Source organism: Pteronotus mesoamericanus, unplaced genomic scaffold (assembly GCF_021234165.1).
Source record: "Pteronotus mesoamericanus isolate MK-2021 breed Mesoamerican mustached bat unplaced genomic scaffold, CSHL_Meso_final scaffold_167, whole genome shotgun sequence".
Lineage (NCBI taxonomy): Eukaryota > Metazoa > Chordata > Mammalia > Chiroptera > Mormoopidae > Pteronotus > Pteronotus mesoamericanus.
Window position 1 is genome coordinate 15,204,191 of NW_026555308.1, and position 13,019 is coordinate 15,217,209.

The 13,019-nt window shown below is 37.1% G+C and overlaps 1 protein-coding gene and 2 non-coding genes across 3 annotated transcripts; all 3 read left to right on the forward strand.

The window, feature by feature from the left end:
- The first annotated feature begins 2,595 nt into the window (after nucleotides 1–2,595).
- On the forward strand, nucleotides 2,596–12,108 carry CCT6A (chaperonin containing TCP1 subunit 6A). Its single transcript, XM_054589661.1, has 14 exons — nucleotides 2,596–2,835; nucleotides 3,270–3,333; nucleotides 4,873–5,007; nucleotides 5,836–6,009; nucleotides 6,510–6,613; nucleotides 7,325–7,435; nucleotides 7,699–7,858; nucleotides 7,948–8,030; nucleotides 9,140–9,236; nucleotides 9,533–9,680; nucleotides 10,089–10,222; nucleotides 10,592–10,694; nucleotides 11,588–11,660; nucleotides 11,918–12,108. The coding sequence occupies exons 1-14, from the start codon at nucleotides 2,699–2,701 to the stop codon at nucleotides 11,988–11,990; spliced, it is 1,596 nt and encodes a 531-aa protein (XP_054445636.1). The 5' UTR covers nucleotides 2,596–2,698; the 3' UTR covers nucleotides 11,991–12,108.
- Nucleotides 5,593–5,726, forward strand: LOC129083944 (small nucleolar RNA SNORA22). The gene has a single exon (XR_008530517.1). It is a non-coding gene; the product is annotated as a small nucleolar RNA SNORA22 (small nucleolar RNA).
- Nucleotides 9,728–9,867, forward strand: LOC129083943 (small nucleolar RNA SNORA15). Its single transcript, XR_008530516.1, has one exon. It is a non-coding gene; the product is annotated as a small nucleolar RNA SNORA15 (small nucleolar RNA).
- Nucleotides 12,109–13,019: the final 911 nt, after the last annotated feature.

Sequence of the window (13,019 nt, forward strand, 5' to 3'; positions counted from 1 at the left end):
ACCAATAAATTTTTTTTTAAAAAAGTTAAGTAACTTCTCCAAGGTCACATAGTGGTAAACACTGCAAAACTAGAATTCAAACTCAAATTGTTTGACTCTGGAATTCTAATATACCACTCTGCCCCATTAGGGTTCTTTCCTTAAAATGTTCTTCTTTACTGAAATCCTTCCTGAATCAATAGCTAAACACCTGCTACCACCTCAGTTTCTTCAATCATGAACTAAAATGGATCTCCTCCCAAAATGTAACATTTTGTTTGAAACTCTCCAAAAGCCATTCTAAAGTTCTCCCATTCCATACATACATCAGCATACAGATAACATTTCCTTGCTACTCTATTTTGTATCATATAATGAAAATAATTAATTTGCTTGAATGTGTGATAACCAAGACTAGTAAAATGATATATGCAAATAGATTGCCTCTAGAAGAATCATGAGGCTCCTTCTCTTTTGCTGACTTTGGCTGGTGCCTAATATGTTAGTGGAGATGCCTAATTTAAAATTCTGATATTTGTTCATTGTGGATTTTTGCATGAATTTTGATTTTTAAAAAATATTGCATTAAAATATTATTGACCTCGATTATTGAGTTTTTAGTGCCCCTTAAATTTTGCACCTCCAGAGAGTGAAAGTCCATACCCCCTTTCTCTATCTATAAGCAGGTGCCTAAAATTCTAATCTTTCCCATACAGCCCTAACAGTAGTTAAATAAATCTGCATGCATAACAAGTAATATCATGAGTCTCCTTCTATTGTTTTATGCTATTACTCAAACTTATATAGATGCTTTTCTGATTCTCAAATATACAAAACCACATAAAAGCGTTATATACCAGTATATTCACTGCAGTCTAAATAGCAGAAGATTGGGAACAACCAGTAGGTGACTGGTTATGTCATTCTTACAAAAAAATATCATTCAGCTCTCAATAAGAATGAGGAATGCTGTTTGTATTGATATGGTACAATCTCCAAGATACTTTGTATAATACACCCAACAGTGTGTATTTACAAATTGTCATTTTGTGTGGAGAAAAATGCTTTTATTTAATACCTATATATTTATTTATAAATTCAGGAAGCATCTGGGAGAATTCAGAGCATCTAAAGGAAATTGTGCTTCTCTGGCAAGTTACATCAGGGAGAGGAAAACTTAAGTTTTTATTATATACCCTTTGGCACCTTTTAAATTCTGAACAATTTTCATTTTTATCTATAAAAATACAAAACATTACTATTTGGGAGGATACTGGATACTAGGAAACAATTGTGGACATCTTTCAGGATTTTTCTGTTTTTTTTTAAAAAGTTCTCTTAAAGACTGGACACCATTTTTCCATCAAATTTGAGTTTTCAAACCTGCTTTGAGGGCCTAAGGTCTCAACAATGTGTTTTGAGTGTGAAGATTTAACTGCCATCACACCAATCCTGTAGCTTTCTAAAGGAATGTAACACTCTGTACCTTGTATTACATCACTTCATTTTCGCTAGGCCTAAAACATCTAGGATACTGGGCAAGGGTCCTGTTGATATAAGAAATGTCCAAACCTAAAAAACTCATTTTTATGAGTTTATCTGAGCCAAACTGACAACATAACACCAGGAGGCAAAATCTCACTACATTGAGAGAGGCTCCAGAGAAGGGCAGTTTTGCAGCTTATTTTATACCCTATAATCTAAAAATAATAGGCAGGAGGGTTACATGAAATCTGTTGGTGGTAGATTAATGAGGAGGGAGAAAGCATAACAGGGAAAACTCTAGGATTGGATAACAGGCAAAATAGATAAACATTTCTTTTACATTGGTGCATACAGGATAGTTAACAGTGAACATTTACAGTATGTAGAGATGATATTCAGGGGGACAAGATAATGAGAGGTCCTGTAGTGCCAACTGTTGTGTCTTCCAAAGGCAGGAAAAGACATTTCTAAGCTATGTCATCCTAGATGCATAAGATCAATGGCCAGACCTCACTTAAGGTAACGATGGGCCTTTGCTAAGGAAGCTATAGGCCTGGGATGTGACTACTGCTGGGACCTGCCCAGTTCGGAATTTGTCATCAGACCATCCTATGTGCTTATTTTTGGTTACTGAGCTCGTCAGGCTTGCCATGTAACAATCCCCAATCCCACCCCCAACCTTGTGAGGTCTGTTGCATAGCCCCTTTTTTAGTTACAGCCCTTATCAGATTCATTACAGTACCCCCACAGGATGTAGAACATTGTCAAGCACACAGTAGTCAAGAAAACGCTGGTAACAGGCATAAACCGCGAGAGTGGGGGATGAAGAAAGCCCACCCTACACCCTAATGTCAGAGACCTCCCAGAAATATCGCCCGTTCCCCAGTAAAATGCAGGTACGTCAGGCCACAGCCCAAGCTCGCCTACGGATCGGGTCTGCCGAATATGGACCCTAGGGGGGCTGGTAACTCGAGCCCTGCGAGCTCTTACTGCCCGGGGAGCAGCCTCCCCGCGTGCGCAATGGCGACGTAGCCCGCGAGCAGGGGGGCCACAGGACTACGATCCAATAAGCGGCGCCGGCGGACACGCGGCCCAATGGTGGCGGGGCGTCGCCACGCTGGGGGCGGGCGGGAAGCGACCGACTTTTCCAGAATACCCGGATAGCGCCTCCCGGCCACGCTGAGCCGGCTTTGGGTATCTATTGGTGCGGGTCTTTTCTTTTGGTGGCTCAGCTATGGCGGCTGTGAAGACCCTGAATCCCAAAGCTGAGGTGGCCCGGGCCCAGGCAGCGTTGGCGGTCAACATCAGCGCGGCCCGGGGACTGCAGGACGTGCTAAGGACGAACTTGGGGCCTAAGGGCACCATGAAGATGTAAGGCGGGGCTGGAGGGTAGGGCTGGGCGGGCATCACGCACCTCGCGCCACCACGGGCCTGATTCCGGGAGTCGTGGTCTCGAGACCACCACCTCCGCGCCCGCCGCGGCGTCCCCTTTTCCCGCGTTCTCCCTGTTCGGGCCTGATTTCTGGCCCGGCCATTTCCTCTTGTAGTCGGTGCAGCCTCCGCGGAAAACAAAGCTGCCCGCGTGCGCGGCGCTCCCTCATGTTCTAGGACTTCAGCGACCCTGGGGATTCGGCAGACTGTTTCTCAGACGGGAGGGCGTGGGCACTGCACCATTCCTATTACCGGGAGGGAGGAACCAACCCCAGGACCCCAGCTCCTTGGGATCTGGGTAAAGCCTCATTTATGGGAATCAATTGAGTCTCCGTTGAAAAAGTCACACTGAGTCATTTCTGCCCATTGAACAGGCTTGTTTCTGGTGCTGGAGACATCAAGCTTACTAAAGATGGCAATGTGCTGCTTCATGAAATGGTGAGAGACTGCTATACTAGGTCAAAAACGTCTTGGCTTTTCACAGTAACACTCAATTTGTAGGAAGATCTTGCTTATTCTTAAGGTAGGAGGAATCATATTCGTTACTTCTCAACAGGTAGTTTTCCAGACAGTGGAGGGAGCACAGAAAAACTGTAATCAGTACTGACAGTATAGTATGTTACAGTGAGGAGCCCTGGAGTCTGATGCTTATTTTTGAATCCCTACTCCTGACATTTAAGACTGTGGTTAAAGGACTGTAATTTCTAAAATTAATAAAATCTGAAAAACTAAGCAATTGACACAATCAGGCAAAATGATGCGGGTTGTTTATACTTTTTTAAAAAAACAGCGATTCTGTTTTTCTTCGTTACATCTCATCTCTCCACCTCCAACGGGAGGGGAGAGAAAAGTCTTTGCTTAACCATTTTAAAAGTCCCAGTGACCCAGAATTTGAGATTATTGAGAGGATCAGTCTTTTTACACATCTCTAAATTTCCTAAATCTAGCACTTCAAATCCAAGAAAAGGAAGTGACTTGCCTGTGTTTTGAGTTCAGAAAGAAAATTTAGGATTTTGATAGTAGGGTACCTTGCCTTCAACATTTCCAAGTCTTTGTAAGTACCTTCAGTAATGACTGGCTAACCTAGAATGTGTAGTTTTTGTTTGTTTTTAGTGGGTTAAATGGTGGCCTATGCTAGCTGAGAACAGTTGGAGTCATAGTTAAACTTAGTGTCAGAAGAAACCATTATCTACATGGCTTTTTTATTTTTACTTTTTTAAATTGTGAAACAGGATAAACACAGAGGAGCACATTAAACATTTACAATTTAACAATAACCTATAAAAACAAGTATATACAGTATCATCTGTATAGTGTCAAAAATAGGTGACAAGAGCAAATTTAGATTAGGAGATAGTCTGACTGGGCTGGATTGTAAAAACTGTCAGTGTCCCCAAAGACATAAAAGCAAGGGAAGTGTTTTAGATTAAAGGAGAATAAGGAGACATGAAAACTAAAAGCAGTGTGGGGACCTTCATTGAATCCTTTGTAATTAAGAATCTGTGGAGACTTGATGAATATCTTGTTCTTCCAAAGCCTTTTCATACAGTGAGTTAGCATCCACTGATTGATTGATTTTTCCTGTGTTTGGTCAGTGCCAAGTAATGCTGGAGGGCTGCTGGGCTTTCATTTTAGAAGGCACCTGGATTATTCCCTCAAGTGTCCTAAATTTGTCATAAGGAGGCATGCATGGGTTTGAAAATATTTGTTATTTGTTAGCTTTATCACCTTAAGTAAACTTTGAGCCATAGATTTCCTTACCAGTAAATTGAAGATAATCTTGAGAAGTAAACAGATTCACACATGAAAATGTTTTGATTGGCAGAAACTGATAATGCAAAATAACGGTGATTTTTAACTAAAGAAGTATGTAGCTGAACACTTAAGCAATTTATGTACATAGCACTTGAGGGCTTTCACACATTTTAAGGTATATTTGCAGTGTTTTAAGTTGTGCTTTTGTTTTTCTGTTTTCAGCAAATTCAGCACCCAACAGCCTCCTTAATAGCCAAAGTAGCAACAGCCCAGGATGACATAACTGGTGATGGTACCACTTCCAATGTTCTAATCATTGGAGAACTGCTGAAACAGGCGGACCTCTACATTTCTGAAGTATGCATGATTCTTGTGTTTGTGATAGTTTATCGTTTATAAGAAATTATCTTAGCTTTATGCATATTGATGTATTAATCGTACCTGAGGGCATATATAGAATTTGAAGAGCAGGGGGCCTAACTTTGGGAACCAGAGTCTTTATCTTTGTCTGACACAAATTTATTGTGATCCTGGTCAAGTTAAGGAACCTTCTTCCATGGCCTGAATGGTTTTTTTAATCAAGTCGCATTGCATATATGATTTACATCTCTCTATAATGTAGATTGATAATTGAGATCTAAAAATGGGATGTTTGGTACTAGGCATATTTATAAGGAAAAGGCCAACCAAAAATGTAACTTCTAATAAAAATTCTGCAACTTTTTTAGCCCTGAGTAGTTTGAAAGTAAAACAGACCTCAATGAAGACTAGTCTGATGTAAGGAAGAACTTCCTGGGAAGACAGAAAGCAGACTTAGTCTCCCTTTCTACTTTTTATTATTAAATGATGTGAATTTATTTCAGGTTACCTGTAGGAAAGATACAATGGTCCTATTGACTGTAGGTTGTGACACGTTGAGTTTTTGTCATTGTTCCTTGTGGTTGGCACAGTGAACACCCAAGTGTGCTTTATAGTTCCCTTGGCTTTGACTCTGTGCTAAAGCAATGTCTGTCCTTTTCCTCTGCATTGAAAGGACTATTTATCCTTTTAAATGTATTCAGAAAGACAGCACATTTTACTAAAGGTAATGAATGATACAGTGTAAATCTTCAGAAATGTACTTTATTGTAAAATATTACATCTAATTGAAAAACTCAGTGGTGGTTTTGTAATTCTATATTATAGGGTCTTCATCCCAGAATAATAACAGAAGGATTTGAAGCTGCAAAGGAAAAGGCACTTCAGTTTTTAGAACAAGTCAAAGTCACCAAAGAGATGGACAGAGAAACACTCATAGATGTGGCCAGGACATCTCTGCGTACTAAAGTTCATGCTGAACTTGCAGATGTCTTAACAGAGGTATGTGTTGAGTTAAAACCCCTGATATTAGAAACATTAGTGCACTTACAAATTTCAATTATCGGGTGCTCCCTAAAGTCTTCACATTATCATATTGTGAAATAAGTAGGTTTATTTTTGTGACAATGATTACCCTGATATGTGTCCCTAAAAAAATGTAAGATGACAAAAATAATCATATACCTGACCAGGTTATAAAGGTATAATCAGAGCTTTCGTTAAAATGTTTATAAAATGAAGGTTACATTATTAAAAAGCTTCTTTTACAACGTTTTTAATAAAATAGCTTAGGAGGGATGTCAGCGATTCTTTAGGTAATGACATTGAGATTTCAGAAATGTAAATGACTTCAGCCCTTTACAAATGTATTCTGTTAGATCATAGAAAAAGACAATTTAAAAAATTTTGAAGTTGAGAATCTGTCTAAAGTTCTTTTTACAACAAACAACATAAGCATCTTGTGCAACTCAAATTCATTTAATGATATACTCTTGTTGTAGGCTGTAGTTGACTCCATATTGGCCATTAAAAAACAAGATGAGCCTATTGACCTCTTCATGGTTGAGATCATGGAAATGAAACATAAATCTGAAACCGATACAAGGTAAGTGGTGGAATACTGTAAAACACTTAGAAAATGTGTTTACAAATTTACGGGTGCTTTATAAAACACATTGGGGGGGCGATTTTTTGTGTGTGTGGTTTTGGGTTTTTTTTGTCTAGAATTAATATATATTGCCTAGATGAGTAATTTACTTAGTAATATTTCTTCTTGAAGTTAATGGTATGATGTATTTATAATCAGAATGATTCAGAAAATTGAGCTATATCAGTTGTTTGCAATTTATTGAACTGTTGGGTACAAAGCCTAATAGGAGACTGTTGGGGAATTTTAAAATATATTTCAAAGATCTAGCTTGAAAACGTTTTCAGAAAGAATTTAAAAACAACTTGATAGCTTACCAGTTGAGACATTTTCTCTGCAGAACTTTCTGTACAAGATAAGTGGTTTTTGTCATGTTCTGGAATGTTGCTTTTTCATAATTGACCCTACCTAGGTTTTACTTGGCAGTCTTGTTCAAATAACTCAAGTGAAGCTTGTTGCGTGAAAATTATTCTTACAGTCTCGATTCATTGTTTTACGTTTCTTGGCATATGCTATATCCCACCTAAAAGTCAGTCACATACACTTTATTTTTTAGGTTAATTTTTAGTAATAGTTAACAGACAATATTAGTTTCAGGCGTGTAACATAGTGATTAGATGTTTATATACTTTATGAAGTGATTGCCATATTTTTTATGTGTTTTAACAGCTTAATCAGAGGTCTTGTTTTGGACCATGGAGCACGACATCCTGATATGAAAAAAAGAGTAGAAGATGCCTACATTCTCACATGCAATGTGTCATTAGAATATGAAAAAACGTGAGTTTATATCTTCTTAGAAATGGAATCAAGAATCAGAGGAACTTGCATTTTGGTCAAGTCCCTTCTTTCTTCACTGTATGAATAGTACGCCTCAATTGGGTTTGATATAATTTTATGAAATAAACTCTGAATATACCAGGGGCAGGCGGAATTACATGAATAATTGTTAAATCAAGACTAATAACCCAGTTCCTTAGACTGTTGGCTCATCCTCTCAAAAAATAACATTCTCCCCCTGGTCCTATTTTTTTTTTTAATAGAGAAGTGAATTCTGGCTTTTTTTACAAGAGTGCAGAAGAGCGAGAGAAACTAGTAAAAGCCGAAAGAAAATTCATTGAAGACAGAGTTAAAAAAATAATAGAACTAAAAAAGAAAGTCTGTGGTGACTCAGATAAAGGATTTGTTGTTATTAATCAAAAGGTGAGAATCAATATTGCTTTATAAACTAGTCTATTCATTTTTATTTATCAGGAGAAATATATTGAGAAACTAAATTTTCTTTGTTACAGGGAATTGACCCATTTTCCTTAGATGCTCTTGCAAAAGAAGGCATAGTAGCTCTGCGCAGAGCTAAAAAGAGAAATATGGAAAGGTACGGATTGCAGATTATCTGAGTGATAAGAATCTATGCAAGTTAACTGAGATTATTCCCCCACACACACACTTATTTTTGCATTTTCTTTATACCGTGATAAAATACGCATAATACAAATTTTACCATTTTATGTACTTCTTAAAGTGTAAAAAAAGTCGGTGGCATTGTACTTTTACATTGTTGTGCAACCATCACAATTACCGGTTTTCAGAACTTTTTCATGGTTGCAAACTGAAACTCTCTACTCATTAAACAATAACTCTCCATTTCTTTCCTCCATAAAAACTATTTTGCTTTCTGTCTAAGAATTTGGTACCTCATATTAGGGAATCATATAATAATTGCCCTTCTACGTCTGGCTTATTTCATTTAGCATAGTATTTTCAAAGTTAATCCATATTGTAGTTATCAGAATTTCATTGTTTAAAAAAATAGATTTTATTTATTTATTTTTAGAGAGAGAGGAAGGAAGGTAGAAAGGGAGAGAAACATCAAATTGATTGGTTGCCTGCTGCACACCCCCAACTGGGATCTGGCCCACAACCCAGGCGTGTGCCCTCCTGACTGGGGATTGAAATGGTGACCTTTTGGTTTGCAGGCCGGCACTGAATCCGCTGAGCCACATCAGCCATGGCTCATTCTTTTTTAAGGACTAATATTCTGTGTATGGATAATATCACATCCTTGTTTATCCATTTATCTTAGTGGGCATTTATTTGGGTTTCTGCCTTTTCACTATTATGAATAATGCCACTATGAACATTGTTTTATTTTTAAACTATGGCATAGATTGTATATATCTTTCAGTGTTGAGAGAGCATCAAAGGATTTCTGAGAAATACAAGAAAGCTCTTGTCCATCTTTAGATTTCATATCTGAGTAGTGTTTGCTGACTTGAGAGTGGTTTAAGTGGATGGTTAGGAGAAAAGACCAGTTTTCAGCTGATCTGAATCTGAATGAGTGGTAAATGGAAGGGCTTAAGTTAAAATATATTTTAAAATATAATTTTAGTATGTAAGTCTGAAAGATTGTATCCTAAAAGTTATTGATCTTTCAACATAACTAATAAAAATCACTTCTCTCCTTGATATACTTCAATATTTCAGGCTGACTCTTGCTTGTGGTGGGATAGCTCTAAATTCTTTTGATGACCTAAATCCTGATTGTTTGGGACATGCAGGACTTGTCTATGAGTATACATTGGTAAGTATATTTTCTTTTAAAAGGTAAAACTTTCTTGTCTCATGAATTCTTCAGTAGTAAAGACTCATTCAAACTCAGGATGATATTTATGCTTTGTTTATATATATTTTGATGGTTTATGTGTAGTGATGTTACTTCTTTGGTGGAAAGTTACATTTCCTCTGTGTGTGAATTTTTTTTTTAAGAAATTGTTTTAATGTGGTCAGTATTGTTTTCTAATACATTACTTATCATTTATTCTCTGATCATTCTTTGTACAACCATGTCTTGTGTTTTGAAATGTCCTCTTTACACAGGGAGAAGAGAAATTCACCTTTATTGAGAAATGTAACAATCCTCGCTCTGTCACATTATTGATCAAAGGACCAAATAAGCACACGCTCACTCAAATCAAAGATGCAATAAGAGATGGCTTGAGGGCTGTTAAAAATGCTATTGATGATGGTAAGATCCTCACTTTACTCAAACTGTTGTTTTTGCTAGTCTGAAAGGCATGGCTGAATACTGTGTTCTTTTTGTCCGTAGTTTACACAGCCAGACACCATGCAAAAGTAAAGTCTTCCCTTTAAAGTGCCTATAATGGTATGCCACGTGTCTTCATAGCATATCATTACTAGAAGTGAATACAAATAAGAGCGTGAAAGAGCTTTCAGGTGCTAGTTAAATCATGCTATTTGATATGTTGCTTGTATTGCTTTCAAATGCAGTGTTAAAATTTTTGTGGTTATACTGAATTCTAAAGAAATGAATGGTTTTCATGTATGTGTGTTTTAACTTAAATGTTTTCTTGTAACTCTACAGTTTTCTTTGTAGCTTAGCATTTCTCTCTTTCTCTCCTGCCCAACCCAACAGGCTGTGTAGTTCCAGGTGCTGGTGCAGTGGAAGTGGCAATGGCAGAAGCCCTGATTAAACATAAGCCCAGCATCAAGGGCAGGGCCCAGCTTGGAGTTCAAGCATTTGCTGATGCATTGCTCATTATTCCCAAGGTCTGACTACTTTTAACAGTCAATTTTCTAAAATACACCAAAATGATTCAGGTGATGAACGTGAAAGCTTTTTGATAATGTGGATTTTTAATAATTTGATCAGTTTTCACCCTTACACTAGAACATCCAAATGTATGGTTCTTCAGAAAAAGGAACGTGAATACCTGAGGTTTCAGATGGCAATAGAGAATTATTTTAAGAGGATTTGCAGTGTAGGGGATGTACTTGACTACAGGCTTGCTTTTTAAGTTAAACTAGGATCGATACCATGATTTTCTATTGATTACGAATCGGAAATACTATTTATTGTGTGCTTAACTGTCAATACTTAGGTCCTGTATTTTAAACAATTAAATTTGCTTGCTTTAGGTTCTTGCTCAGAATTCTGGTTTTGATCTTCAGGAAACACTAGTTAAAGTTCAAGCAGAACATTCAGCATCAGGTCAACTTGTGGGTGTGGACTTGAACACAGGTAAGAGACTAGATAATAGAGATGGAGTAAAGGCAGGAAAAGAATCAAAAGAATCTTGGGGAGTTGCTATATATTTTCTCATTAGTCCTGTGAGTAAACTGGGTTCTAAAATAATGGTACAGAAATTGAGTAACTAGATAAAGTAATTAAGGGAATAGACTATACATTTGAATACTTTCTAAGGGTATGGATTTGTTGATATTGCTGAGTGGTGGTTCAGGTTAGTATAGAAAGGTTTCCTATTGGGTCTACTCAATTTTTTATCAGTGACTTTGGTAGGAAAATACATTAGATCATATTCACTGATGGAAAAAGGCTTAGGATAGCAATTAATGCTAGCAGAAGGGAAGAAATGTAACAAAATGTCATGACCAAAGCTTTTGTTTAAAGCCTTGGTCTTAGGCCAGTGTAAAAACACAAATTACCTGAATACAGAGTGGAAGAGATAACTGAGATACGTCCAGTCGACATGTGTAATTAAGACTTATGTCAATAGCATCATTTACATTTAAGTTAAAAAAGGTTTCGGAATGAGGAAAATGATAAGCCCATTTTGGCCAGATTATAGTTGAAGTGGTGTAAGTTCATATGGACAAATGGGAATGTGTCCAGAAAAACAAAATGTTCAAACATTTGGTGACCAAACAGAGCATTCCTGTCAGCTGAAGTTTTCTACATACACATTGGTCACTCATCAGAAGTACTGTTGTGCACAGTAGTCATGGTCTGGAGCACAAAACTGGACTAATTGAGGAAATTTGGGTTCCCATAGTTAATATTGGAAGAAGTGAGAGTGATCAATGATGAGCAGAGAAGCACAAAAAATACTCTTACAGCATTCTGATCTTACAGTCTACTGTATATGATTTTAAGACTACTGGATTACTTTTCAGGTGAGCCAATGGTGGCAGCAGAAGCAGGCATATGGGATAACTACTGTGTAAAGAAACAGCTTCTTCATTCCTGGTAAGTTTGGGAAAGGCAAAACTAAAATAACCTTTAAGTAATCACCATACCCTTTTAATTTGATGTGTTCTGTTTAATTTCTTTCTTCCCCCTCCCCTGGAGTAATGTAAAAAACGAAGTGTAGAAACGAAATCTGACTTTTATGTGTGGAGGGGAAAGGGGAAATTTTTAACTGAATGTAATTTGCATGGTTTAGTTTGATACTGAGTTGAATTAGGGTTCATATCTGAAATCTGATATTTTTCCCCCCTTGTCAGCACTGTGATTGCCTCCAACATTCTCCTGGTTGATGAAATCATGCGAGCTGGAATGTCTTCTCTAAAAAGTTGAATTGACGCTTCCCTGGTATTGTCTGAATCATGAAGATTCTACAGAGTGATCCTAAGAATACAGCTATGGAATGTTTGTCCTAGCTTCAAATGATATTCAGAGGAATTTTTTTTTTTCCCATATGAAGAAAGGAGAGAACACTGGCACCACCTATACAAATTCCAAAGCCTGAAATTAAAATTACAGTATTTTTTAAATTGCATTCAGTGTATACACATAAAGCAGACCATTTTTACCCAGTGCACAACATGTTTGATTTTAGCTTCTGTGATACAAAAGTATATGTTAGAAAAGCATATGTTACTACCTTATTAAATATTCCTTGAAAATCAAATTTTAATGGTTTAATAATTTCTTCTAATGTATTTTAACTTATGCAGTAGTTCCCTTAATAGATTAAAATTTTTATATTCCTATAAATAACATGTAACTTAGGTTTTGAAAACATCCCTGTTCACGTAGTATAAATTGGTATGAGTAAAAGGATTGGACTTTTCATGCACTGAAGTAGCCTTGCTAAAATGCTCCCCAGGATAGGTAAGTGGGAATGGGTAGAAAGATGGGTAAACTACAGGCAAGAGAGTTGAAAGAGCTACAAATTTATAAAGTGGCAAAAATGAAAATACAGGTAAAACAATGACCTGAAGGCTTAGTTAAGAGATTTTCAGGTAGACCGTATTTTCACACCAGGACCTTATGCGGAAATACCCATTCCAAGACATGCAGTGTCCATTTTTTCCCTTAAGTTATACTACATATTTCCATAAAATCGTTTTTTATACAGTTGATACATCTGTACAGTCATTAAAGGTGAAATTGTGTTGCTGAACTTTGTATTTTGAGGACTTGGCAGTTGGCTGCAATGAGTGCAATAAATGTTTAACTTGAACCATTGTCTGTGATCTTGCAATGGTATTCCAGAGCACAAAAGGAATCTGAATTGAGTGTAAAAGAGAAGGAAGTCAGTCCAGACGTTCACAAAGTTATGAAGGGGATTCTAAAATGATAATGGCTCTCAACATAACTATG

Coding starts and splice junctions, on each gene's coding strand:
- CCT6A (XM_054589661.1), top strand. CDS start 2,699: ATGGCGGCTGTGAAGACCCTGAATCCCAAAGCTGAGGTGGCCCGGGCC. Junction 5,008..5,835: donor CGGACCTCTACATTTCTGAA/GTATGCATGATT, acceptor TCTATATTATAG/GGTCTTCATCCCAGAATAAT. Junction 6,614..7,324: donor AAATCTGAAACCGATACAAG/GTAAGTGGTGGA, acceptor GTGTTTTAACAG/CTTAATCAGAGGTCTTGTTT.